The 24,764-nt window shown below is 38.9% G+C and overlaps 1 protein-coding gene across 7 annotated transcripts in view; it reads right to left on the minus strand.

Annotated features, from left to right (window-relative positions):
- Positions 1-24,764, minus strand: part of fat3a (FAT atypical cadherin 3a) — an 808,281-nt gene that overhangs the window by 163,901 nt on the left and 619,616 nt on the right. For all 7 annotated transcript variants that reach the window (XM_059646553.1, XM_059646555.1, XM_059646551.1 and 4 more), the window contains one exon: positions 8,323-8,598. In XM_059646553.1, coding sequence (XP_059502536.1) covers positions 8,323-8,598 — 276 coding nt within the window. The remainder of the gene's footprint in view (positions 1-8,322; positions 8,599-24,764) is intronic.

Here is a 24,764-nt window from a genome sequence, read left to right on the forward strand (position 1 = left end):
TGTTTCCGTTGATGGGTGAGTCCAGAACCAGAGGACACAGTTTAAAAATAAGGGGTAGGCCATTTAGAACAGAGTTGAGGAGAAACTTCTTCACCTAGAGAGTGGTGAATATATGGAATGCTCTGTCCCAGAAGGCAGTGGAGGCGAACTCTCTGGATACTTTTAAGAAAGAGATGGATAGAGCTCTTAAAGATAGTGGAATCAAGGGTTATGGGGATAAGGCAGGAACAGGATACTGATTGTGGATGATCAGCCATGATCATAATGAATGGTGGTGCTGGCCCGAAAGGCCGAATGGCCTACTCCAGCACCTATTGTCTATTATCCCTGATGATCTTTCTCAGTAATTTTGTGCATTTTAATGGTTTATATTTTGTTTTGAAAGCTATCTCCAATTATTTCCCCTGTTTCTTCAAAACCATAAAACTTAATCATGAATCTCAAAAGTCAAATGTGCTCATAATGAATACAGTGCGGAGCTGAAGGGACACAGCAGGTCAGGCAGCATCACAAGAGCAGGAAAGTCTGACAGGTTTACACCCTTCATCAGGACTGTGGTGGGGGAAGGAAACTCAAAAATAAATACAGGGATGGGGATGGGTGGTTGGGGCCAGGTGGTGGGAAAGTGATTGATAAACGCACTGAGGAACTTGTGGAGATAGGTCATGTGAAGTGTGGGGTGGATAGGTGAGAAAGAAGACGGGCAGAATAATAGGATCATGGAATACCTACAGCGTGGAAACAGGCCCTTCGGCCTAACAGGTCCACACCAACTCTCAGTGCATCCCACCCAGACCCATCCTCCTGTGACTCACCTGATCCACATGTCCCTGGACACTATGGGCAATTTAGCATGGCCAATTCAGTTGGCCTGCACATCTTTTGGACTGTGGGAGGAAACCAGAGCACCTGGAGGAAACCCACATGGACAGAGTGAGAATGTGCAAACTCCACACAGACAGTCGCCCAAGGGTGGAATTGAACCCGGGCCCCTGTGAGGCAGCAGTGCTAACCACTGCGCCACCATGCTGCCCTGATGCGGCTTTAAGAGATTATTTTGCCTCTTTATTTATTTGAAGATTTTAAGGTAAAGGTATTGTGCTGGCTACTGAATACTCATGAAGTAAACAGCTTGGTAGGCCTTGGGGTTTTTTTAAAAGTCATAACAAGAGAAGCAGCCTGGATGGATGTGGCCAGCTTTCACAGACCAGGATTTCTAGTTTGTTTTTATTAATTTTTAGGTTTAGCTTTATGTTGTTGCTGTTGGAGTCTCAACAGGTCAGAAGCTGCTGGAATTTTGAAGAAGTAGAAACTCTTTTCTCTCTCTCTCTGTTACTGCTAGAAACTAGAGTTTCTCTCTCTGCTGGATTACCTGCAAGACAAATCTATTTTTCTGAATTTGTTTTTTTGCAAAGTGCTGTGTTTATGGGATGTTACTATACTGGAATATTTAATTAGTCATAGTTACTGTATTTATTATTTGGTCAAGCTTTCCAAGAGTTAGGTTATTCTAAGTTCATTCTTCCTTCATAAATAAATTGTACTTTGCTTAACACTGAGTAGTTAGAACAGTCAAATTGCAACTGGAACATAGCACATTAAATTTGCCCTTTAAAATAAGAAAAAGTTAGTGTCTAGGTTAACTTTTGAAAATATTTTGAGGGAGTTTGGTGTGGTCCGGTCCATAAAAAAATGGTGATAAGTGAGAGATCCAGTGATTTAACAGCACTGAATTTCAAGGGCTGAGAATTAACTTTTTCTTTGCTGCATGAGGTCACTGGCTTGCATTATCCTGCTGTGAATGTTCCTTGCCACTTTCCAGTTGAATCCGGATGTTGTCAGGCTTTTCTGCCTTTGGACATGGACTGCCCCAGCATCAGAGTGGCTCAAAAGATGCTGATCGCCGTGCAATCATCAGCGAACATCCCCAGCCCTGAACCCACGATGGAAGGAGGGTCATCATTTATGAATCAGCAGAAGACAGCTACACTGAGCACACTGCCCTGAGGACCTCCTGCCGAGACGTCCTGGAGCTGAGATGACTGACCTCCAACAACCACAACCACAATAATAATAAATGAATCAGATTTACATTAGTGTTCATTTCTCATTTCCTCCTGCTGGGACTAAGTTCCATAAGTGCTCAATATGCAGAAATTTGTATTCGCACCAAACATACCTGCAGCTAATTTTTAGCATAGGCAATGGAAACCATTACAACTAAAATTAATTTAGTCTACACCAAAACACATACTTTTCTATGAGGAGTCACTGGACATCACTCAGGAGCAGGGATACAGGGATTCTAGCTGATTTTCTACTTTCTAACCCTATAAAATTGAGGTCAATTGCGACCATTTCAGTTTAGAAATCCTTAAATATTTTAGACTAAATCATATATGGAACAGTTTGCCAGCAAAGGCAATTATTGTTATATCAATTAATTCACTTTAGAACTTCAATTCTATTCTTATATTGTACACCCCCTTCCATTATCCATATTCTTTATAAAAGACAATAAATGATCAATTACTGAATAGCATACACTGGTTCACGCATTTCATGGACGATGAATAACCATTTAACTGGTCAGATTTGTAAACAGGAGTTATTAGGTTGTTTAATATTCCAGCATTCTATTTGATTGAAATTTATAAAAAGCCTCAAAGCAAAGTGCTTTAGTTTTTGCTGGTTGCCTCTCTTGGGAGGTTGCAGTAGAGAAAATGTTATAATATTTGAGTAAAGACAAATTGGATAAATTAAATTGCTTTTATTTTAAGATATCCTCTATTCTTATTATGACACCGAGCCTTGAAAGGTTGTGTCTGGTTAAGGGGGCAGGGATGAGAAGGAAGGTTGGACATGGGATAAGGCCAGGGAGGGTGATATTTTGAAACTGGTGTGTGTGAATTCCAGTTGAGGCCAGCATCTGCAGTTGTTGCTATCTCCAATATACTCATTATGATTACATTTCCCCCAAGAATGATTTCCTATGAGATTACAGATAAGCCGGGTTTTACTTTGCAATATCAAAGATAAAGTGGTCTTATCCAAATTGGTTGTACACATAATATTCTAAAACTGCTGGAAAAGCATTCATCAAACTCCCTTCCAGACTATATTTCATATGAAATTCAAACTCCCCAAGATCTGCTTGTGAGAATTTCCTGTTATTTCTTATTTAATGTTCTGTCCAACAGTAAAACAATTATTAAGTGGAAGGGGGAGTGAAGAATTTTATTCCATCTTTTCTTTTTCTAATTCTTATTGTTCTTAATCACCACCAATACTAATTCTACTTTCTGACTGTCTGAGCCAAGTTCTGTCTTACTACTGTCCTCTTACCACTCATCATCGTTAGGACTTCTCCTCCTCTATCTGCATTCCAACTTTCCTTTAAAAATGTTAAGTGTTCTCAGATTTATTTCTCTGTCTAGGTCACCTAGTAATCCTACCCCTGTAAATAGTGCTAATATCAAGGTAATATGTTGCTCGAACATCCATCTTGCTATGAATGTTTTTTGCTTTCGGATAAAGAGACTCATTTTTTTCCTCACGTTATTACTCTTTGCGTGGCCCATATTTGCTAAAAGCATTATTCCCAGTCATGCATTATTCTAAGCTCATTGTTCTTTCTTGTCCAGCTCTATTTTCTTTACACACATTGCTGCTCTGGTCTATTGTTTTGACTTTTGACTCCCTTTAGGTTACTAAATTTCCTGTCACCTTTTTCATCATGTCATAGTGCCTCATGCGCAAACTTCTGAGGCATGTAAATTAACTCCTTAAGTAGGTAGTAAAAATCAGGAACTTGCCCAGCTCTCAACACCTGCCTCAGGAGAGACGCCCTGAATGAAATGATCTTCATTCCAATATAAACGAGTGGTGTGGGTTTGGGTTGGGTCCGCCAACTCTCATGCAGATTGGAGACCATCGTAGTGGCTGCTAAATGCTGGGTTTGGCTGTTTAAAATGCCCGCATTAATTCTCAGGAGTCTGTCATAGCTATTTTTAAGTTTGATGGTCCTCTACTTCTCTCACCTCACACCCCATCACCCTTACATGTCCACTTTTACTTCCCAGACTATGACCAGCCCTAAATAATAACTCCTGCCAACTCATTCATCATTCACCACTTCCATTATAATTTTATAGGTCCATAGGCTCATTGCCAAAGCATACTATCATCCAAACCCTACAAAAAAGTAATTCCAAATCCTGCTGATCCAGGTACCACCCTTCCACACTCAAAGGCAACTCACCCGATATTCACCATGCAGAGATGTCAGGAATAAGGCTGACATAAAATAAAGGTCTAAATATCATGGCGGATTTCATTATATTAAAAGAAAATACTCCTATTCTTGGTAGCCCATTTGAACTTTTTGAATCTCAAATTCTAAATCCCATATAAAAGATAAAGGAACTTTTATTCATAATCCCACAAAGACAGTTCATTCTTACAATTTATTTGAGTTACCAACTGAACGGTGAACTCAGAAACTCCTTGCTGAATAATTATAGCCAGTTTAAAGCATTCATAATGACATGATGATAGCCCTCAAGAAAACATCAGCTAACTGATATTATAGCTGTCAGACGAAATTTTTTTTTCCAACTCTCAATGGCAAAGACATCATATTTTAAAAATTTTTGGGGTATTTAAATAATGTCATATCTAGACAATTCAACAGAACTTATTCATTCTACAACTTGCAAGAGCATTCATGTCTATTTTTTAAAAAAATCATGACTCCCACATAGCCCTTGCTTTAGTGAAAATGAGGCCTGCCTCAAAGCGAAAATGGGATCTGTTAGAAATGGATTTAAAAATTGCACTTCAGAACCCTGCTTGTCATTCTTAAAGGAAATACTGTGACTCCATGAGAATCTGAACCTTGATCTGACCCACATTGGAAGTCCTTCCTTTTCCAGTCATTAAAAAGAAATGAGTTGCCCTGATTACTAAGTTAGCATGAACTTTCATAAGAAAATTGATTCCTGTATTCCTTCAGCATGGCAGTATCATCTGTGTTTATCTTTCAACTAGGTTAAATAAATCAGTTAATTTAATATTATTAGATCAACAACTTCTCAAAAGGGTTTGGACCTGTAAACAGTACCAAACTTATGTGCAGTGCTATATCATTGCAATCAAACTAAGCTATCAGATCAATATTTAATACTGGGGTAAATAAAAACAAAATTGCTGCAGGAGTAGAAAGCAATTTTAAGAGGAATTCAGCTTCTGATTGCAAACTAGTGATTCCCACTGAGGATAAGTGTTTGTGTTGATGCAAGGATATAGAATCATAGAGCTGTACAGCATGGAAACAGACGCTTCGGTCTAACTCGCTCATGCTGACTAGATATCCTAAATTAATCTAATCCCATTTGCCAGCATTTGGCCCATATCCCTCTAAACTCTTCCTATTCATACGCCCATCTAGCGGTCTTTCAAATGTTATAATTGTACCAGTCTCCACCACTTCCTCTGGCAGTTCATTCCATACACACACCACCTTCCATCTGAAGAAGTTGCCTCCTTAGGTTCCATTTCAATCTTTCCACTCTCACCTTAAACTTATGTGGTCTAGTTTTGGATCTCACTACCCTGGGGAAAAGACCTTGGCTATTCACCCCATCATGACGGACATAGATTTTTTAAAATTTCCATATGGTCACCCCTCAGACTCCAAGAAAAATACCCTCAGCCTATTCAGTCTCTCCCTATAGCTTAAATCCCCTAACCCTGGCAACATACTTGTAACACTTTTCTGAACCCTTTCAAGCTTCACAACACCCTTCCTACAGCAGGGAGACCAGAACTGACTGCAGTGTTCCAAAAGTGGCCTAACCAATGTTCTGTACAGTTGCAACTTGACCTTCCAACTTCTATACTCAATGTACTGATCATATAAAGGCAAGCATGCCAAACACCTTCTTCACTATCCTATCTACCTGGGACTCTACTTTCAAGAAACTAAGAATCTGCACTCCAATGTCTCTTTGTTCAGCAATACTCCCCAGGACCTAACCACTAAGTGTGTAAGTTCTGCCCCGATCTGCCTTTCCAAAATACATCACCTTTCATTTCTCTAAATTAAACTCCATCTGCCACTCAGCCCACTGGTCCATCTGATCAATGTCCCATTGTACTCTGAGGTGAATTTGCCTGTAATGTCCCTTATTACTTAACAGCACGGCTTTTTTAAAACCGAGATTTTGAGAGCAAGCAAACATCAAATTTATTTGGCATTGTTGATTGATAACCAAACTATTCTCACTTCGAGATCTCATTTTCATTTTATCATCCAATCACTTTGAAACAAAATGCCTGTCCACTTCCCAAAGTGAGATTTTATAGCCATTTTCTTTTCCAGAGATATATTCAAAACCAACCAAATAAAGATTGCATTCACTCACTGCTTGGTCAGCAATACTGCTAGGAAGTGGAGATTCTCACTAACAAGTTGCTAGGCCATGCCTAAGTTCTCTGATATCCAATGACAAGAGGTGATGCCAAAGAAAAATATTCTGTTCCTCAGCATTGGGCAGAATAAATTTATGAATATTTATAAGAACATAAACTTAAGCAATGCTTCAATGACCTAATGAGTGCAGTAAATATAAGTACAGTAATAGAAGTATTGCAAGGTTACACACAGAAAGAGAAGATTACGTGCATTTTGTCTAGAAAATCTTAATTTCACCTTCCAGTTTCTGGTCTGTAGCATTGCAGATTATAGCATTACAGCTGCAGATACAGATTCCTTTCCAACAACTGGAGGGATTCCATTACAAGATGTGCCTTTAAGGAGGATTTGTTCTGTTTTTTTTTAAGGGAATTATTGTAAACCTGGAAATGAGCTGACGGCTCTGAGCGCAGCTGGCTTCCTTTTCTTTTAAAAGATTGAAATAATAGAAGCAGCATGAATGGGTGGGGTCAAGCTCCCACAGAACTATGATTTTACTTATAGCTTTCAGCAGTTGCTGGGTCTTGAGGCCAGATGTAGAAGTTAATATTTCCCTCTCTGTTACAGATAAAAGCTGAGGTTCTCTTCCTGCTTCTAGAATTGCTTCTGGGACAACATATTTTACTGACTTTGTCTTTGCCAAGAACGGGTTTATAGGATGCTACTATATTGGAACAGTTGCTGTCTAGTAGTTATACAATTTGTTATTCCGTTGAGTCTTCCAGTAGAGTTAAGTTACTCCAATTCTTTGCTTTGTTTGTATTTTAATTATAGTGTAAAAATAAAGTGTGTTTTGATTCAAACCTGGTAGTTTGGCGAATTAAACTGCATCCAGAACACAATGCCTTACACATGCTTTAAAAACAAAAAAGGTGGTGCTTAGGCTATTTTCTTAATATATTTTGAGGAGATTTGGTCTGGTCCACAACAGTTTTGTCTCCGCCAACAAACCAGGCTGCTGAGTCCAAACATTCACCACCCTCCAGGTAAAAACATTTTTCATGTCCTTTCTAATTCTTCTATCAATTACTTTGAATCTGTGCTCTGGTATCTGACCTATCTAGTAAGAGAAACAGGCCTTCCTGTCTTTTGTATCAAGGGCTCACTTAATTGTACACCAAGTTCCAGCAGTGGCTTAATCAATGTTTCACACATTTCTGGTACTACATCCCCATGCCTCATCAATGAAAAGGAAGCATTCTATGTACTTTCTTTCCCATCTCATCAACTTGTCCTGCCATGCACTTTTAAGAACATGTGGATATGCTCTAAGATTTCGCACATCCTCTATCTGCCTGCTTATTATGTATTTTCTAGTTTTTGTTTGCCCTCCCCAAGCATATTAACTCACACTCCTCTGGAATGAATTCTATTTGCCTCTTTCTTGCCTCCTCAGCCAAATAATTAATATCCTTTTGGAGTCTACAGTTATCTTTAAAACATTCAATTGCATGATGAATTTTGGTGGGAAATTTGTAGATAACAATCAAGGGTCCTACATTGAAGTTCAGATTATTAATTTCTCTCTAAACAATTACTTCCCATATAGCACATTCGTCAGTGCCAATTCACGGGGTAATATCTCCCCAGACAATTGAATGTAACAAGTACTGTCGGTAAAATGGCTAGTTTCAGCATAGATAGGAATAACCAAAATAAAATACACAAATGCTACAATCTATAATCTTCAGTGGTCCCTTAACAAGATTCCATGATAGAACTTTCAGTAAAAGAGGCATCTCCAAATTGAATCAAGATAAGTGCTTGCAGCATGTATCAGTTTTGATGTGAAAAGATATTCCTCTAATAGGAAAATTCTGGAAATGACGTGTAAAACACTCACTTACCATTACAGTTAAACTATGCTGAGTCTGTGCTTCATGATCCAACTTTTCAGCTATGCTCAACATTCCCGTACTATGATCAAGATGAAATTTATGCAGACTTATGGAATCTATACTGCTATGTATAGAGTATGTTAACTTGCTTTTCTCATCCCTGTCAGTAGCTTTGATGTGTAGAATTTCAGTATTTATGGCAGCATCTTCAGAAATCGTAACATCATAGCTTGGTTTGGAGAACACAGGTCCATTATCATTATTGTCAAGTATTCTGACAAACACCTGTAAGTCAAAACAGGACATAATTAGAGATTTAGCTCAATGATGATAACAATGAGCTTTCAAATATAAGTTATGAATTTTCTGCACTATACATTTTGGTAATTAGACACTTTTCTTCAGTAAATGCACAAGATATTTTGTATTTGAAACTTAGGACAGAATGTCTGTGGTCCATTGCAGGCCCGTCACAAGAAATTTGGAAATGAGCGTATCAGGTCAATTGCCCACATAATTCTGCCCCCTTAAGAGGTGGTCATCAATTGCTACTCACCTGCTAAAGCCAATGAGATTGGGGATGCTGTCTTGTGTAGCCTCAGCTAAGGGTAAAGCTTGGTACACACAGAGTAACTTGTTTGTAACTGCTCAGCTGGCCCATGAATCCTCTGATTATCCTATTATAGGAAAGATGTGGATGCTTTGGAGAGGGTTCAGAGGAGGTTTACCAGGATGCTGCCTGGACTGGAGGGCTTATCTTATGAAGAGAGGTTGACTGAGCTCGGTCTCTTTTCATTGGAGAAAAGGAGGAGGAGAGGGGACCTAATTGAGGTATACAAGATAATGAGAGGCATAGATAGAGTTGATAGCCAGAGACTATTTCCCAGGGCAGAAATGGCTAGCACGAGGGGTCATAGTTTTAAGCTGGTTGGTGGAAAGTATAGAGGGGATGTCAGAGGCAGGTTCTTTACGCAGAGAGTTGTGAGAGCATGGAATGCGTTGCCAGCAGCAGTTGTGGAAGCAAGGTCATTGGGGTCATTTAAGAGACTGCTGGACATGTATATGGTCACGGAAATTTGAGGGTGCATACATGAGGATCAATGGTCGGCACAACATTGTGGGCTGAAGGGCCTGTTCTGTGCTGTACTGTTCTATGTTCTATGTTCTATCATTCTCTCTCTATACCTGAGCCTTTTCTGCCACGAGGCTACAGCTGCAGCCACAGGTCACTCTTTGATCACAAATATATTTTTAAAAATTTCATACATTTTTTGAAGATGCTTTCATCTTGAGTGCCCAAAACTTCTCATACCTGTCACAGCAGCACAGGCTGCTCCAGTGATCATAGAGCTGCTTCTGGTCAGCAGATGCAGGAGCGTGACCAGGCATCATTAGCATAGTGGAGACATACTTTTGGTCCTGATCTAAGAACATTTTTAAAGGCCATAAGATCTCACTAATTGGAGTTTCAAAAATATTCAAAGATTATAATAAATGAAAAGAAAAATCATTATAAAATCTTAAAGTTTTAATGAAAAATTGACATGACTAAGTCATCAGAATCCTCTTTCAAAGAATTCTGACATTGCAATCATCTGTAAGGTCACAATCTGACTGACTAAATTGAAACCAAGCCTAAACATGGCGACTTGAAGTGCTGAAGACACAATTTTTATTGTGGTATCCAGTGTTTCCAAGGAACTTATGGTTAAACTGCCACTGTCAAGAGTTCAACAGAGTGCTAAGGCTTCACCTATTTACAATCAATATTAGTGGCTTAGATGAAGAGAGAGCACTGTATTGAAGTTTGTTAATACTACAAAGACAAATGGGGATCTAAGTGAGGAAGCAACAAAATGATTGTTAAAAGGATTAGGCTGATTAAGTGACTAGCAATAAGATAGTGGATAGAAAATAATATGGAGAAGTGAGAGGTTATTTGTAGGAAGAACAGAAATGCAAAATATGTTTTAAAGGGTGAAATTTGTAAATGTTAATAATTAGAGAGACTTTGGCATGATTGTGCAAAGGACACAAAGTCATCAGGCTGGCACAGCAATATTTTATTGCAAACGGATTGGATTACAAGAATAAGCAAGTCTGGACTAAACTGTATAGGGTTTTGAGGAAACCACACCTGGAATGCTGTGCACTGTTTTGGTCTCCATATTTATGGAAGGATGACTAGCATTAGAGACGGTAGAGTGAAGTTTGGCTTCTGGGACAGGAGGGTTATCCCATGATAAAAAGCTGAATAAATTGGGTCTATAGGGTCCATTTTTAACTCTATATAAATTAATAGGTTTTTAGTGAGCTATATTCTGGCCCATTGGCTGAGGTTAGAAGAATAAGAGGCAATCTCATTGAAACATACAAACTTCTGAAGGGCTTGACATGGTGAATATGAAAAGGTTGTCTCCCCCCTCTTGAGAATTTAGCATATGTGGGAACAATTTCAGCAAAAGGGGCTGGAATGAGGAGAAAATGCTTTATGCAAAGAGGATTCAAAATAATTGGAATTATCTACCCAGAAGATCATGGATACCACGTGACTAAGTATATTTAAGGCTGAGATAAAGAGAGACTGTTGTTCTCTCAGAGATCCAAGGGGTACAGGCTGCAGAATAAAATTAGGAGTTGAGGCTAAATACTAACTGGATACGACTGAATGTTTGACCATAAGGGGTTGTATGGTTTACGTCCTACTGTTATTTCTAATGTTCATAGAAAATGATAATGCCCCATATTCAGTAAAGAAAAATATAAAAGTACTACTCATTTACAGAAATGTAAGGACATATCTTGCTCAAAAGACTCAAGTACTGCAAGTTGCTATGTTTATATTTGTGATTTTGAAACAAAGAACAGCTTTTTTTTCCCAGAACTTTGCAGTGTTTAGGAATATTTTACAAATAGCAACTGTTAAAATGAATATATACTGTTGAATAAATAAATTATACAATGTAGGAACATAGAAACAGGAGTCAGCCATTTGTCCCTTTTGAGGTCACTCTATCATTTATCAAGATTGTGGCTGAACTATTTGTGGTCTCAGCTGCACTTTCTTGCCTGCACTTCATAACACTAGACTTCCTTCTCTGTCAAAAATTAATTTAACACAGCTTTGAATTAATTTAAAGAGCTGGCCTCAACTATCTTCCAGGGAATGACAGTTCACACTCTAATGACCCTCAGAAAGAAAAACTCATTTGTCTTTAAAAAATGGCCTATTATTTTCAATATATGTACTCTCCGATTGGTATCCACCCTATCCAGTCCCATCAAGATCATATATGTTTTAATAAGATCATCTCATTATTCAAAAGCTGAATGGTTAGAGGCCTAACCCATTCAATCTTTTTTCATAAGGCTTTCATCCCAGGAACGAGCTGAATAAACCTTCTCTGAATTGCTTCTAAACGTAGTAAGATAACTATGTAAATTGCTAAATAGTAACATTCTAATGTAATGATAATAGTCAAATAACATTTCAATTGCAACATCCAAAAAATTTCAATATGGAAAATATATTTGCATTGAGGCTTCCATTACAAATGTTAATAGACTGACTTCAAGGATAATGAACTAGTTGTTACATTAACGAAGGCTACAAAGAACAACATAGTGCAGTCAATTTTTTATTTGGTATGCTACTCACGCATCTTATACTAAAACCTTCTGAGAGTGTTGAAGAATAGTACAATTTTATTTTTCTTTAAAAGATAAATACTTTGAAGTACATTTTGTGTTTTTATTTTTATTCCACATGGGCCAAAGGCAGGTTTCCAGTTTTTATAAACGTTAATCATACTCAAAAGTTTTACTAAAAAGAAATGACAATGTTTTCTTTAACCACTGGGTGATTATGAAAGCATAAAATTCAGCAGAAATAGCATCATTAAGGCTAACTTCATAATTTTTCTTTCCCAAATAATCTTTTGATTGTGGTCTTGACTAGCATATCATGAATTTCAGCCTATTAGTTAAATAAGCAATATATTCTATTGGTGAAAACATTTCAGGTTATTTCATTGTGGAAATGTTTTAGGGTAAAAGGAATGAATTTAACAAACATTGAAAAGTAATAGCTTTAAATTAAATTAAAAAATACATTGCAAGATATAGGTGTCAAATTCAAAAGCCCTCAAATATGAGCAAGTGATTTATTCTGAATCAAGAATCTGAATCAAGATTAAAAAGCAGCTGTTGTTTGTGAAGCATAAGTATGCCAAACTATTCTTCATATTCCAGCCAATATGAAAAATACTGTTGATTGGCTGGAGACATCAGAAGAGACCAAAGTGATGAGTGGTGTTAACCACTTTAATCTATCCTGCACCTCTCAATAGGGAGATATGTTGTTACAGGACAAGACATAATGCCTAAAGCCACTTAGGATAATGCATCCTCCCTTGAACATAATCTTCATTGTCACATTCAGGAAATGGCTGACCTGGAAAATACTGTAAAGAGAAGAGATTGGGATCCTGTTTTTCCAACACATAAATGGAAACCTTGGTAAAGGTGTAAAGAAAAAGGATTCTCCACCTTTGCAGAGGGCCAGAAAGCCTTCTGGACTCAGAAGGTTTTGGAAGCAAAGCAGACCGCAATGGACAAAAATGTTAATGACATGATACAAATGGTCAAGGTCAATGAACTTACCAAAAAAGTCATTGCCCAAATACTTTGCAATAGCCTCAAACACAATTCAATTCACCACACCTACAACACATGCAAAGCAATCTATTTCAAATGGGCTCATACTGGGCAATCATTTGTTTTGTCACTTCCTCACCCACTTGGTACTTTTCCAAGCCTCTCATCCACATTTACAGCTTGAACACACTATCAGCTACTTAAACCATGACAACATCAACATTTCAGATAGATTGCGTGGAACACATTAACAGACTTCCCCTTCTCAGAGGACGAGGTAGCGCACAATTGGTAGCATGAAGAACTAACAAAATGGAAACAGGCATGACTCCATGCCCTAACAATCTCTTATGGAGGATACAATAAAATCATTATTGGAAATTGTCATTGATGAGACGGTGAACAGCAACAGGCCAAAGCCATTGACAAGAATGGTTTCCTCAAACCTGATCGGCCTTCATCAACCTCAGATCCCGCTCATAGCACATACTGTTCTGTATTACAAGGGGCTATAATGTAAAATACAACTTTCTGTGCCACAACCTTACCCTGGTACCTTTCAAATTTTTGAAACCAAAGATATGCAACTTGGCCAGGCAGTGAAGGAACAGCAAGACAGCAGAAATAATGAACCTACACAATCAATTGATTTCATATTAAGCTACAGCTTAGCTCTGGATGTAAGTTTGCTCGCTGAGCTGAAAGGTTCGTTTTTAGACGTTTCGTCACCATTCTAGGTAACACTATTGCTATTGGTACCACAAGAAATTTAGAGGAAAGCATAGAGGTGAGATCTGAACATGGTGAGACACCAAGCAATGTTAGTGTGTGGTTATCCATTTTGGGCTGAGAAAAGGATCGTTCAGGGTATGTTCTAGATAGTATGAATGTAAATACAGTGAATGGATGGAATGTCCAAAGATACTTGGGGTTCAAGTGCATTGATCTTTAAAATGTCATAAATATGTGTAGAAAATAATCAAGAAAGCTAATGGAATACTGACTTTTATATTTAGAGGACTGTAGTACAAGAATGCACAAGTTATATTGTTGTTACTCAAAAGTATGGTTAGACTCCACTTAGAGTATCTTGAGCAGCTCTTGGCCACACCTTAGGGATAATATAATGGTTTTGGAAGGAATAGAACATAGGTTTACAAGAATGACACCCAGGTTTCAGGGGTTAAATTGAAAATTAGGCATGCTTTCTCTGGAATTTAGATGGTTAAAGGGGTGATTTGATTAAAGGGAGATGAAGGTAAACTATTTCCACTCATTAGGGATTCTAGAACCAGGCAGCATAGTCTAAGACTTAGGACCAGACCACATTTAAAACAAAAGTAGTATACACATAACTAAATGCTTGGTCTATTGTAAAGTCAGCTATTAAGCCCATGGCCATACTGAAGTGGAAGGGAGGGTCCAACAAAAATCTGGCATATGAACTTGTGCAGAGGTTTGAACCCAATCTTTTCAGCATTGAAGTGTTGGTCATATCTGTTTACATTCTTGTAGAACCAAACGTGATGCAGCATTTCATTGCAATATTGCAGCAAACACCTAATGTTTGAGTGCTGAAGCAGAAGTTTAGATTGCTGTCATCATGGTTATGGATTGCAAACCCCTTTCTACACTGTAAAGTGTTACAGCAGACTAATATTCTAAGATACTACTAGGATTTCTGAGATGCCGTTCCCGAGTGTCATCAGTGATTCCACAGAAGACAGCATTTACAGCCAGGAGACCTGGGTTCAAAACCATCTGTTTTAGAAATGTGTAATAATATTAGGTTAGAAACCAGTCTTTTCTATTCTCTGACCAGAATTGAGATTGGACAGGCAGCATTATTGTCTTATTATTTTACTTAATTTTTTTACATTATTTTCGATTGTGATCTGAATTGGAAAATTGGGCTGCTCTGCAACAAAGAACTGACGAAGAAAGGAATTGCTGTACTTTTATAAAGGGAGCTACTGAAACTTGTAAGCTGTGTTTACATGTTATTTTGCAAGCAGTGAGCGAAGGTGTAAGAGGAGACAGCCTGGCACTGGTGTGTCCATACAAATTGTGATTTCGCAAGCAACAGGGTACAGACTGGTTTGTGGAATTGTGATCTGTCACAGTTGCCAAAGGTCAACAGCATGATTACTCTGATTTGTTCCTTGGTAGCTTAATGGTTCCTGGGTGTGAACAATGCTGTAAGAAGCTCTCAGACCTCTGCAAGGTGAGCTGACAGTCTCACTCTCACACTCTGGTAAAATACATAGAACATAGAACATTACAGCACAGTACAGGCCCTTCGGCCCTCGATGTTGTGCCGACCCTGTCATACCGATCTCAAGCCCATCTAACCTACACTATTCCATATACGTCCATATGCTTGTCCAATGACGACTTAAATGTACCTAAAGTTGGCGAATCTACTACCTTTGCTGAAGGTAAAGATAGACAGTTCATTTCTCCCGCTAGTTGTTGTAAGCTGTGGTCTTTACCAGTAACTAAGCGATGTTGCAGAAGGGAAAAGAACCTGGAGAGTAGAGATTGAGATTCCTGGCAAGCAACAGGATCATTGCAGCAAACCCTATGGACTGGTTCCATTGAAATGTGGTTCCCAACCTTTTTTCCTTCATCCATAAGAGCAGTTCTGAGGAAGGGTCACCGGACCCGAAACGTTAACTCTGTTTTTACCTTCACAGATGCTACCAGACCTGCTGAGCTATTCCAACAACTTTGTTTTTGTTCCTAACTTACAGCTTTCACAGTTCTTTCGGTTTAAATTTGGGACTTTGCATTCTTGCATGAATTTTTAACTTATGCGATGACTTCATGAATGGCGGGGCTTAATTTCCAGCATGCTGCCCCAGTAAGGCAGCATCAGCTAACCCGCTCACACTGGTAAGTGAATGGTGGAGCCACTTAGGAGAGATTATGTTAAAATTGCCAGTTGCTCATGCTGCTGGCAAACGTGGGTTTTCGTCCTGACATTTGAATTCCAAGATAGTTGATCAGACACAACCCAATGATTCTATGACTCCAGTTGAGATTTTCTTTAAATAGCATTGTGGGGAACCTTCCAACGTTATATAAATGTTCAGCAGTCTGTGGTTGTTGATTTGCTCGCTAAGCTGGATCATTCTTGTTTAGACATTTCGTCATCATGCTGGGTGACATCATCAGCATTCCCTCTGAGGAAATAATGTTATTCTACTCTGCTTGGAATTTGTACTGTCTGGTCCATTATGGTGAGTTGTGTCATTTCTGGTTTTGATTTGCATGGGTTTGTACATGGGGTCCAATTCTATGGTTGCAATCGGTATGTACCTGACACATTCGTCATTCTGAAATGCAACAAATTAGAAAAGACTCACCACCTCATCAGCACTGTATTTGCAGGGATTAAATTCACAAGGGAAGAAGGAAACAACAATGAATTTCTCTTTCTGCATGTTAAAGTTGAGCATATGAACAATGGAGAGTTTCAAACCTTAGTATACAGGAAAGCAACCCACACTGATCAAATCCTCAACTTCCACAGTAACCACTCCAGTGCCCACAAACAAAGCTGCATCAGGACACTAGTTAAGTGGGCGAGGACAAATTGCAACACTCTGGACCTATGCAGGAAAGAGAAAGACCACCGATACAAAATCTTTGCTATAATTGAATATCCCCGCAACTTCATCCACAGATGCCTACTAAACAGACAAGAGGAGAACACAGTATGCCCTAACACACTGGCCTACTGCTCTACATCAAGAACAAAGATGATGCCAGACAAGTTCAGTTTCTCCAGCACTTTGTTTTTATTTCAGACTTTCAGTATCTACAGCTCTTTCTTCTCATTACTACATTATTATTATCTTAAGAAATGTGATTCCTTCCTGGTTCCATGAATCCAGATAAATTCTGTGCCGCCGTGCATTCTCATGCCTATAGTTAAGCCTCCAGTTTGTAAACTCTGTGCCAGCAGTACATCCCTGCTCTTGTATTCAAGCCCTCTTTAAATGAATACTAACATTGCATTTGCCTTCCTAACTGCCAGTTGAACCACCAGGTTAACCTTAAGAGAGTCCTAAACTAGGCTCCCCAGTTCCGTTGTGCTCCAGATCCTCTATTCTTTACCAAAGTTAATAATCTCACACTTGCCCACTTTGTATTCCAACTGCCACTTTTTTGCCCACTCTCCTAGACCATCCAAGTCCTTCTGCAGCATCCCTGCTTCCTCAACACTACTTGTTCCCCCACCTATCTTGGTTCATCTGCAAAAATTAGCAACAATGCCCTTAGTCCCTTTGTTTAGATTACTAATGATTAATGAGAATACTTGTGGTCCCAACAATAATCCCTGTGGAACTGCACTGGTTACTAGCTACTATCCTAAAAAAGATCCTTTTATCCCCCACTCTCTTGCTTCTGCCAGTCAACCAACCCTCTAATCTCGCTAGTGCTTCGCCCCCTTACATCATGGGCAATTGTCTTATTTAGTGGCCCCTTGTGCCATGTCAAAGGCCTTCTGGAAATCCAAACAGATCACTTCCACTGGCTCTCCTTTGCCTAAGTTGCTTGTTACTTCCTCAAAGAATTTTGTCAGGCATGACCTCTCTTGACAAAGCTGTGCTGACTTAGCGCTATTTTACAATTCATTTCGAAGCACTCTGCAATTTCATGCTCAATCCTGGGTTCTAAAACCTTGCCAACCATCGAAGTCAAGATAACCAGCCTACAATTTTCTGTCTTCAGCCTTCCTTCCTTCTTAAACAGGGTCATTACATTAGCTATTTTCCACACCTTTGAGATCCTCCTTGACTCCAGTGATTCCTGGAAAATAACCATCAATACCTTCACAATCTCCTCATCTTTTTCCTTCAGAACTCTGAGGTGTAGTTAATCCAATCCAGGTGATTTATCTACCATCAGACCATTCAATACTTTCCCCTCAGTGATGGCCAGTACACTCACCTCTGCTCCTTAACTCTTGATGTTCTAGCATGCTGCTGGTGTCTTCTACTGTGAAAACTGCTGCAAAGTATCTAATCAGTTCCTCTACCATTTCTTTATTCCTTATTACTACTTCTCCAGCATCATTTTCCAGGAGTTTAATGTACACTCTTGCCACTCTCTTACATTTTATATATCTAAAATAACACGCATGCAATCTTCTTTTATTTCACTACCTAATATTACAGTCATATTTCATCATTCCTCCTTTATTGCTTTTTTTAGTTGTCCTCTGCTGGTTTTTAAACTCTTCCCAATACTTTGGTTTCCCACTAACCTTCAATGCATTTTAACCTTTTTCTTTTATGCTGTCACTCACATTCTTTGTCAGCCATGGTTGTCTTGTATGTTTCTTCTTCCATGGGATGAAATTCTGCTGTACCTCTTGAATCAGGCCAGAAAGTCCTGCTGTTGTTGCTCTACCATCTTTCTGGCTAGGCTCCCCTTCCAATTAACTCTGGTCAGCAATTCTCTCATGTCTTTGTCATTATATCTCAATTTCTTGTCTAGTGACACTCAGCTGATGTAAATCCAAATGTGTACCCTAGCTTTAATTTCCTGCGTTCAGAATTTAAAATTCCTAGTTTCTAATACCTCCGTGTCACATCTTACACTATCATTGCAATTAACTCTAGCCTTATATTCCCTTCTTTAACCCAAAAGTCTCCGATTTTGTCCTTCTCTCATTATTCTAGCATTGAAAGAGTTTTTGGCTGTTTTGTTTGTGCTGTCCAGAGTTCCCCACATCTCTTGCCAATCTTAGAAACCTTATTCAAATCAATCTTTCAGCCAAAGTTTTAGTCACATGCCTTTGACACTTGTGTATGAATTAACATCTGTTCTATTGATTTCTCCTTATTTTCTTCTCACTCTTTGCATCTCCAGACATTTTATTTCACATTAGAAAAGCCAGTTATTGCTGTTCTAACTGTAGAAGTGTCATTATTGAGGATTTCATTTTAATATCAGTCTCAAGTTTGCAACCAAACATATGTAATGAGAAAAAAAAACTAAATACCATTAACACAGCACTAAATCAGAGTTTGGTAACCAGGACTTAAAGGCTAATTAAAGTGATTTGGTGGAATCTTGTGCTGTGAAGGAGGCTGCACTTGAAAACTAAACTATGTAAATTCATCAGATTGGCAGGTCCTTTTTCAGCTCATTTGGATGAGAAATAAAGGATTTAAGTTGGTTAAACAAAATTACCAATGCAAAAATAGAAATTGCTTGCAAAACTCAGTAAAATGACGAAGAATTACTAGACTTAAAACATTAACTGCTTTCTTTCCACAGATGCTGCCAGACCAGCTGAATTTTGTCAACAATTTCTGTTTCCAGTTCAGATCTCCAGCATTCACATTCGAGGCAGGAGAGTAAAACACTAATATGAGAAATGAAGGCCAGAGAATGACAGGAAACCACAGAGAAAAAAAAACCGAATACTAAAAGTACACCAACAAAAGATTAGATATTGTAAAAGTTTAAAAAGACAAAGCTAAAGGCTTACTATCTGAATGCAGTACCTTTTACAACAAAGTAAATAAATTGATAGTACATTTGGTATCACTTGATAGCCATTATGGAGACAGGGCTACAGGATTAGAACAGATGAATGTTTAATATTGAGGCACGAAAATTAGGTAGAGGTGAAGGGGTAGCACTTTTGATCAAAGCTCACATTGGTTCAATACAGGTGACATTGGTTGAGGCTATCAGGATGTTGAAGCAGTTTGGGTGGAGTTAAGGAGCAGCAGGTGTAAGATGCCATTAGTGGAAGTTTAGGACCAAGTATACAAGAAAAAATTATTATGTTCTTTTAACAGAGGGACAACAATAATCACGGGCGATTTTAATCTGCATATGAACGGGAAAAATCAGATTGTCCAGTTCTGGCCATCTGTGTAGGAAGGATATTGTTAAATTGGAAAGGATGCAGAAAAGATTTATAGATCAAAGTTAAAAAAAATCCCAAAATCAAAACTGAAAGAACTTCAGGTGCTATAAATCAGAGACAAAAATAGAAATTGCTGGAAAAGTTCAGCGGGTCTGGCAGCATCTGTGGAGAGAAATCAGAGTGAACGTTTCAGGTTCAGTGACCTTTTCTCAGAACAGTTCCGAAACGTTCACTCAGATTTCTCTCCACAGATGCTGCCAGACCTGCTGCGCATTTCCAGCACTTTCTATTTTTGTCATAGAATGCCCACAGTGTGGAAAGAAGCAGTTTGGCCTATCGAGTCATACTGATCCTCCTAAGAACATCGCACCCAGACTCAGCACCATACCCTATCCCCATAAGCACACATTTACCATGGATAACCCACATAGCCTACATGTTCCTGGACACTTCAGACAATTTTTAGCACAGCCAATCCACCTAATCTGCACGTCTTTGGACTGTGGGAGAAAACTGTAGCAAGAGGAGGAAATCCACGCACACGTGGGGAGAATGTATAGTCACAGTCACCCAGGGCCAGAATCACCTCAAGTCCGTAGCACTGTGAAGCAGCTGTGTTAACCAACGAGCCCTAAGTACCTTCCTTCGCTGGAACATCAGAGATTGAAGGGCGACCTTATAGAGGTTTATGAAATCATGAGGGGGATACATATAGTAAAGGTATTTTCTCTCAGGTTCTCTAGTTGTCTAGACAGTATAATTTTATTTGCATTCCGTGCACAAAATTCTTGAAATAGGTTCCTTTATCCTTCTGAAGGTTTCCTATTTCCCGAAGTTAATTATATTTTTTAAGGAAAGGTCCCTGCATATTATTCAATATATTAGCCACCAGCTGCATGAGGTCAACTGAAAATTCAAATATGTCTAATTGCACTTCTGTTTGGTGAACAAGTAAGCACGGAAACCTCAACATTCTTATGCTCACAGCGAATGCCTACACATTTGAGTTTTTATACTTTGTTGGTGAGACATTAAGGCAAGAAATAGAGTATCTGGGCATTTTTGATCAGGTGTGTGCTTTATTTCCTTGGTTACTGAGTAGCCCTAAGAGCTTTCATTTAAATAACGTAGACGTCTAATATATTTGCATCAGTTGTTGAGGTGTTTCCATTAAAATGAGTAAATACAGTTCAAACATTGTAACTATGTCTACACTTGCAGTTCACCCACAAAGTCCATTAGAGAACATGCTATAGATTAAAATTGTTCATAAATCAATTATCAAAACTGCTGAGATATTTAAGTATGATATCAACTGAGGATTCTGGAAAATTAAACAGAAGTTAGTATGACAATGAATATATACGTCATATAAATAAGTACTTCAGTCATGTTGGATGAATGCCATAAAGTAAAATAGACCAGTGCTTTATATGAAAAAGCTCCTGATCAATGTAGCTGCACAGTTAATGACTTAAAGGCAGTTGAGGTTAATGAAAAAGTTGAAAAAAAACTTAGCAAAACAAAGTGCATGATCTATTAACACTAATAATGTTCCTACCTTCAGGAATAATTGATGGCCCATTATTATTTTATCACTTAGCTGAAAAGAATATGCATCTGTGTAGCAGACTTTCAAATGATATTATGAGTGAAGCATTTTGAGGAGCTATGTTATTTCTGAATCAGTTATAGTTACTCTAAAATCATTTTCATAAGAACATAAGAATCAGGAGCAGGAGTAGGCCGTCTGGCCCTTTGAGCCTGCTCCACCATTCAATGAGATCATGGCTGATCTTTTTGTGGACTCAGAGCCACTTAATTGCGCTCTCACTGTATCCCTTAATTCCCCTATTGCTCAAAAAAATCTACCTTAGCTTTAAAAACGTTTATTGAAGTCACATCAACTACTTCACTGGGCAAGGAATTCCACAGAATAACAACCCTCTGGGTGAAGAAGTTCCTTCTCAATTCAGTCCTAAATCTGCTCCCTCTAATCTTGAGGCTATGCCCTCTTGTCCTAGCTTCACCTGCCAGAGGAAACATCCTCTCTACTTCTATCTTATGTATTCCCTTCATAATTTCATATGTTTCTTTAAAATGCCCCCTCAATCTTCTGAATTCCAATGAATATAATCCCAACCGACTCAACCTCTCCTCATAAGTCAAACCCCTCAACGTCGGAATCAACTCGTGCACCTCCTCTGCACCCCCTCCAGTGCCAGTACATCTCTTCTCAAGTGAGGAGACCAAAGCTGCACACAGTGCTCCAGGTGTGGCCTCACCAGCACCTTGTACAGCTGCAGCATAATCTCTCTGCTCTTAAACTCAATCCCTTTAGCAATGAAGGGCAAAATTCCATGTGCCTTCCTAATTACTTGTTGTACCTGCAAACCAAGCTTCAGTAATTCCTGCACAAGGACACCCAGGTCCCTCTGGACAGAAGCATGCTGCAACTTTTTACCATTCAAGTAATAATCCTTTTTACTATTACTCCCACCAAAATGTATGACTTCACATTTATTTACATTGTATTCCAAGTGCCAGGCCTTTGCCCACTCACTCAATGTATCCATGTTCCTCTGCAAAGTTTCACAGTCCTCTGCACACTTGGCTCTGCCACTCATCTTAGTGTCATCTGCAAATGTTGACACCCTACATGTGGTCCCCAACTCCATATCATCTATATAAATTGTAAGTAATTGCGGTCCCAACACCGATCCCTGAGGCGCATCACTTGTCATTGTTTGCCAGCCAGAATCGCACTCATTTATCCCCACTCTTTTGCTTCCTGTTAGTCAACCAATCCTCTATCCATGCTAATACTTAACCCCTAAAGCCATGTATTCTTATTTTATGCAGCCACCTCTTGTGTGGCAGCTTGTTGAAGGCCTTTTGGAAATCTACGTACACCACATCTACTGGATCCCCATTGTCCACCTTGCTCATAATGTCTTCATAGAACTCCAAAAGATCTGTCAAGCATGACCTGCCCTTCATGAACCCATGCTGCGCCTGCCCAACGGGACAATTTCTATTGAGATGCCTTGCTATTTTTTCCTTAATAATATACTCAAATATCGTACCCAATACAGAGGTTAAGCTAACCGGTCTATGATTGCCCATCTTTTGTGTCCCTCTCTTTCTAAACAGTGACGTCACATTTGCTGTTTTCCAATCTGCTGGGACTGCCCCAGAGTCCAGCAAATTTTGGAAAATTACCGCCAGCGCACCTGCTATTTCTCCCACCGTCTCTTTTAGTGCCCTGGGATGCATTCCATCAGGGCCAGGAGACTTATCAGTTATTAGCTTGCCCAACACTACCTCTTCCGTCATATGATTGTTTTCAGGTCCTCATTTACTTTCGTCTCTTTGTCAATTACTGGCATGTTATTAATGTCCTCCACTGTGAAGACTGATACAAAATACCTGTTCAATGCCTCAGCCATTTCATCATATCGCATAACTAAATTCCCCTTTTCATCCTCTAAAGGGCCAATGTTTACTTTAGCCACTCTTTTTCATTTTATATATCTGTAGAAACTTTTGCTATCTGTCTTTATGTTCTGTGCCAGTTTTTTCTCATGTTCTATGTTACTTTTCTTTATTACTCTTTTTGTGGCTTTCTGTTGACCTTTAAAGTTTTCCCAATCTTATGGTTTCATGCTGTTTTTGGCCACTTTGTATGCCTTCTCTTTCAATTTGATAGCCTCCCTTATTTCCTTAGACACCCATGGCAGATTACCCCTTTTCTTATAGTCCTTCCTTTTCACTGGAATATGCTTTTGCTGAGCACTTTGAAAAATTGCTTTGAAAGTCCTCCACTGCTCGTCAACTGTCCCACCAAAGTCTTTGTTTCCAGTCTACTTTAGCCAAGTCCTTCCTCATTCTATTGTAGTTCCCCCTTGTTCAAGCACAGGTCTCTGGTATTGGATTTTATCTTCACACTCTCCATCTGTATTCTATATTCAACCATACTGTGATCACTCCTTCCAAGAGGATCCCTCACTATGAGGTCACTAATTATTCCTGTCTCATTACACAGGATCAGATCTAGGATAGCTTGCTTCCTCGTCACTTTCATTATGTAATGTTCAAGAAAACTATCATGGATACACTCAAAAAACTCCTCCTCAAGGCAACCCTGACCAAGCTGGTTTGACCAATCTACATGTAGATTAAAATCCCCCATGATAATTGCCGTACCATTTTTACAGGCGCTAGTTATTTCTTTGTTTATTGCTTGCCCCAATGTGATGTTATTATTTGGTGGCCTATAGACTACGCCTATCAGTAATTTCTTCCTCTTAGAATTTCTAATTTCCACCCAAATGGATTCAACCTCATTCTCTATGGTACAGGTTCTATCTCTCAACACTGTCCTGATGTTGTCCTTGAAAATCAGAGCTACACCGCCTCCCTTACCTTCCTGTCTGTCCTTCCAAATAGTCTGGTACCCCGGATATTTAACTCGCAGTTGTGACCGTCTTGTAACAATGTCTCCGTAATGGCTATCAAATCATTCACGCACGATGATTTGTGCCGTTAACTCATCAACCTTGTTACAAATGCTATGAGCATTCAGGTAAAATGCCTTTACACTAGCTGTCTTACTCTCATGATTTCCAACATCTCTAATAATATCTCCTAAGTTATCCTTCCATTTTGCTTCTTTCATAGTCTGCCTTGAACTTAAACCCTCCTGTACACATGCTAACCTGCTGTTTACCTTTTTATTTACCATCATACTCCCTGTCATTTTCCCTTTCCGTTCCCCCGACTCACTAGTTTAAAGTCATGTGTAGTGACTCGGGTTCAGCCACTGCCCAAATATATTCCTGGCAGTTTTTCAAGTTTAATGGTTCAATTCTATGGATCAATCCCTTGTATTTGGGTCAAA

This window comes from Stegostoma tigrinum, chromosome 6 (genome assembly GCF_030684315.1).
Source record: "Stegostoma tigrinum isolate sSteTig4 chromosome 6, sSteTig4.hap1, whole genome shotgun sequence".
Classification (NCBI taxonomy): domain Eukaryota; kingdom Metazoa; phylum Chordata; class Chondrichthyes; order Orectolobiformes; family Stegostomatidae; genus Stegostoma; species Stegostoma tigrinum.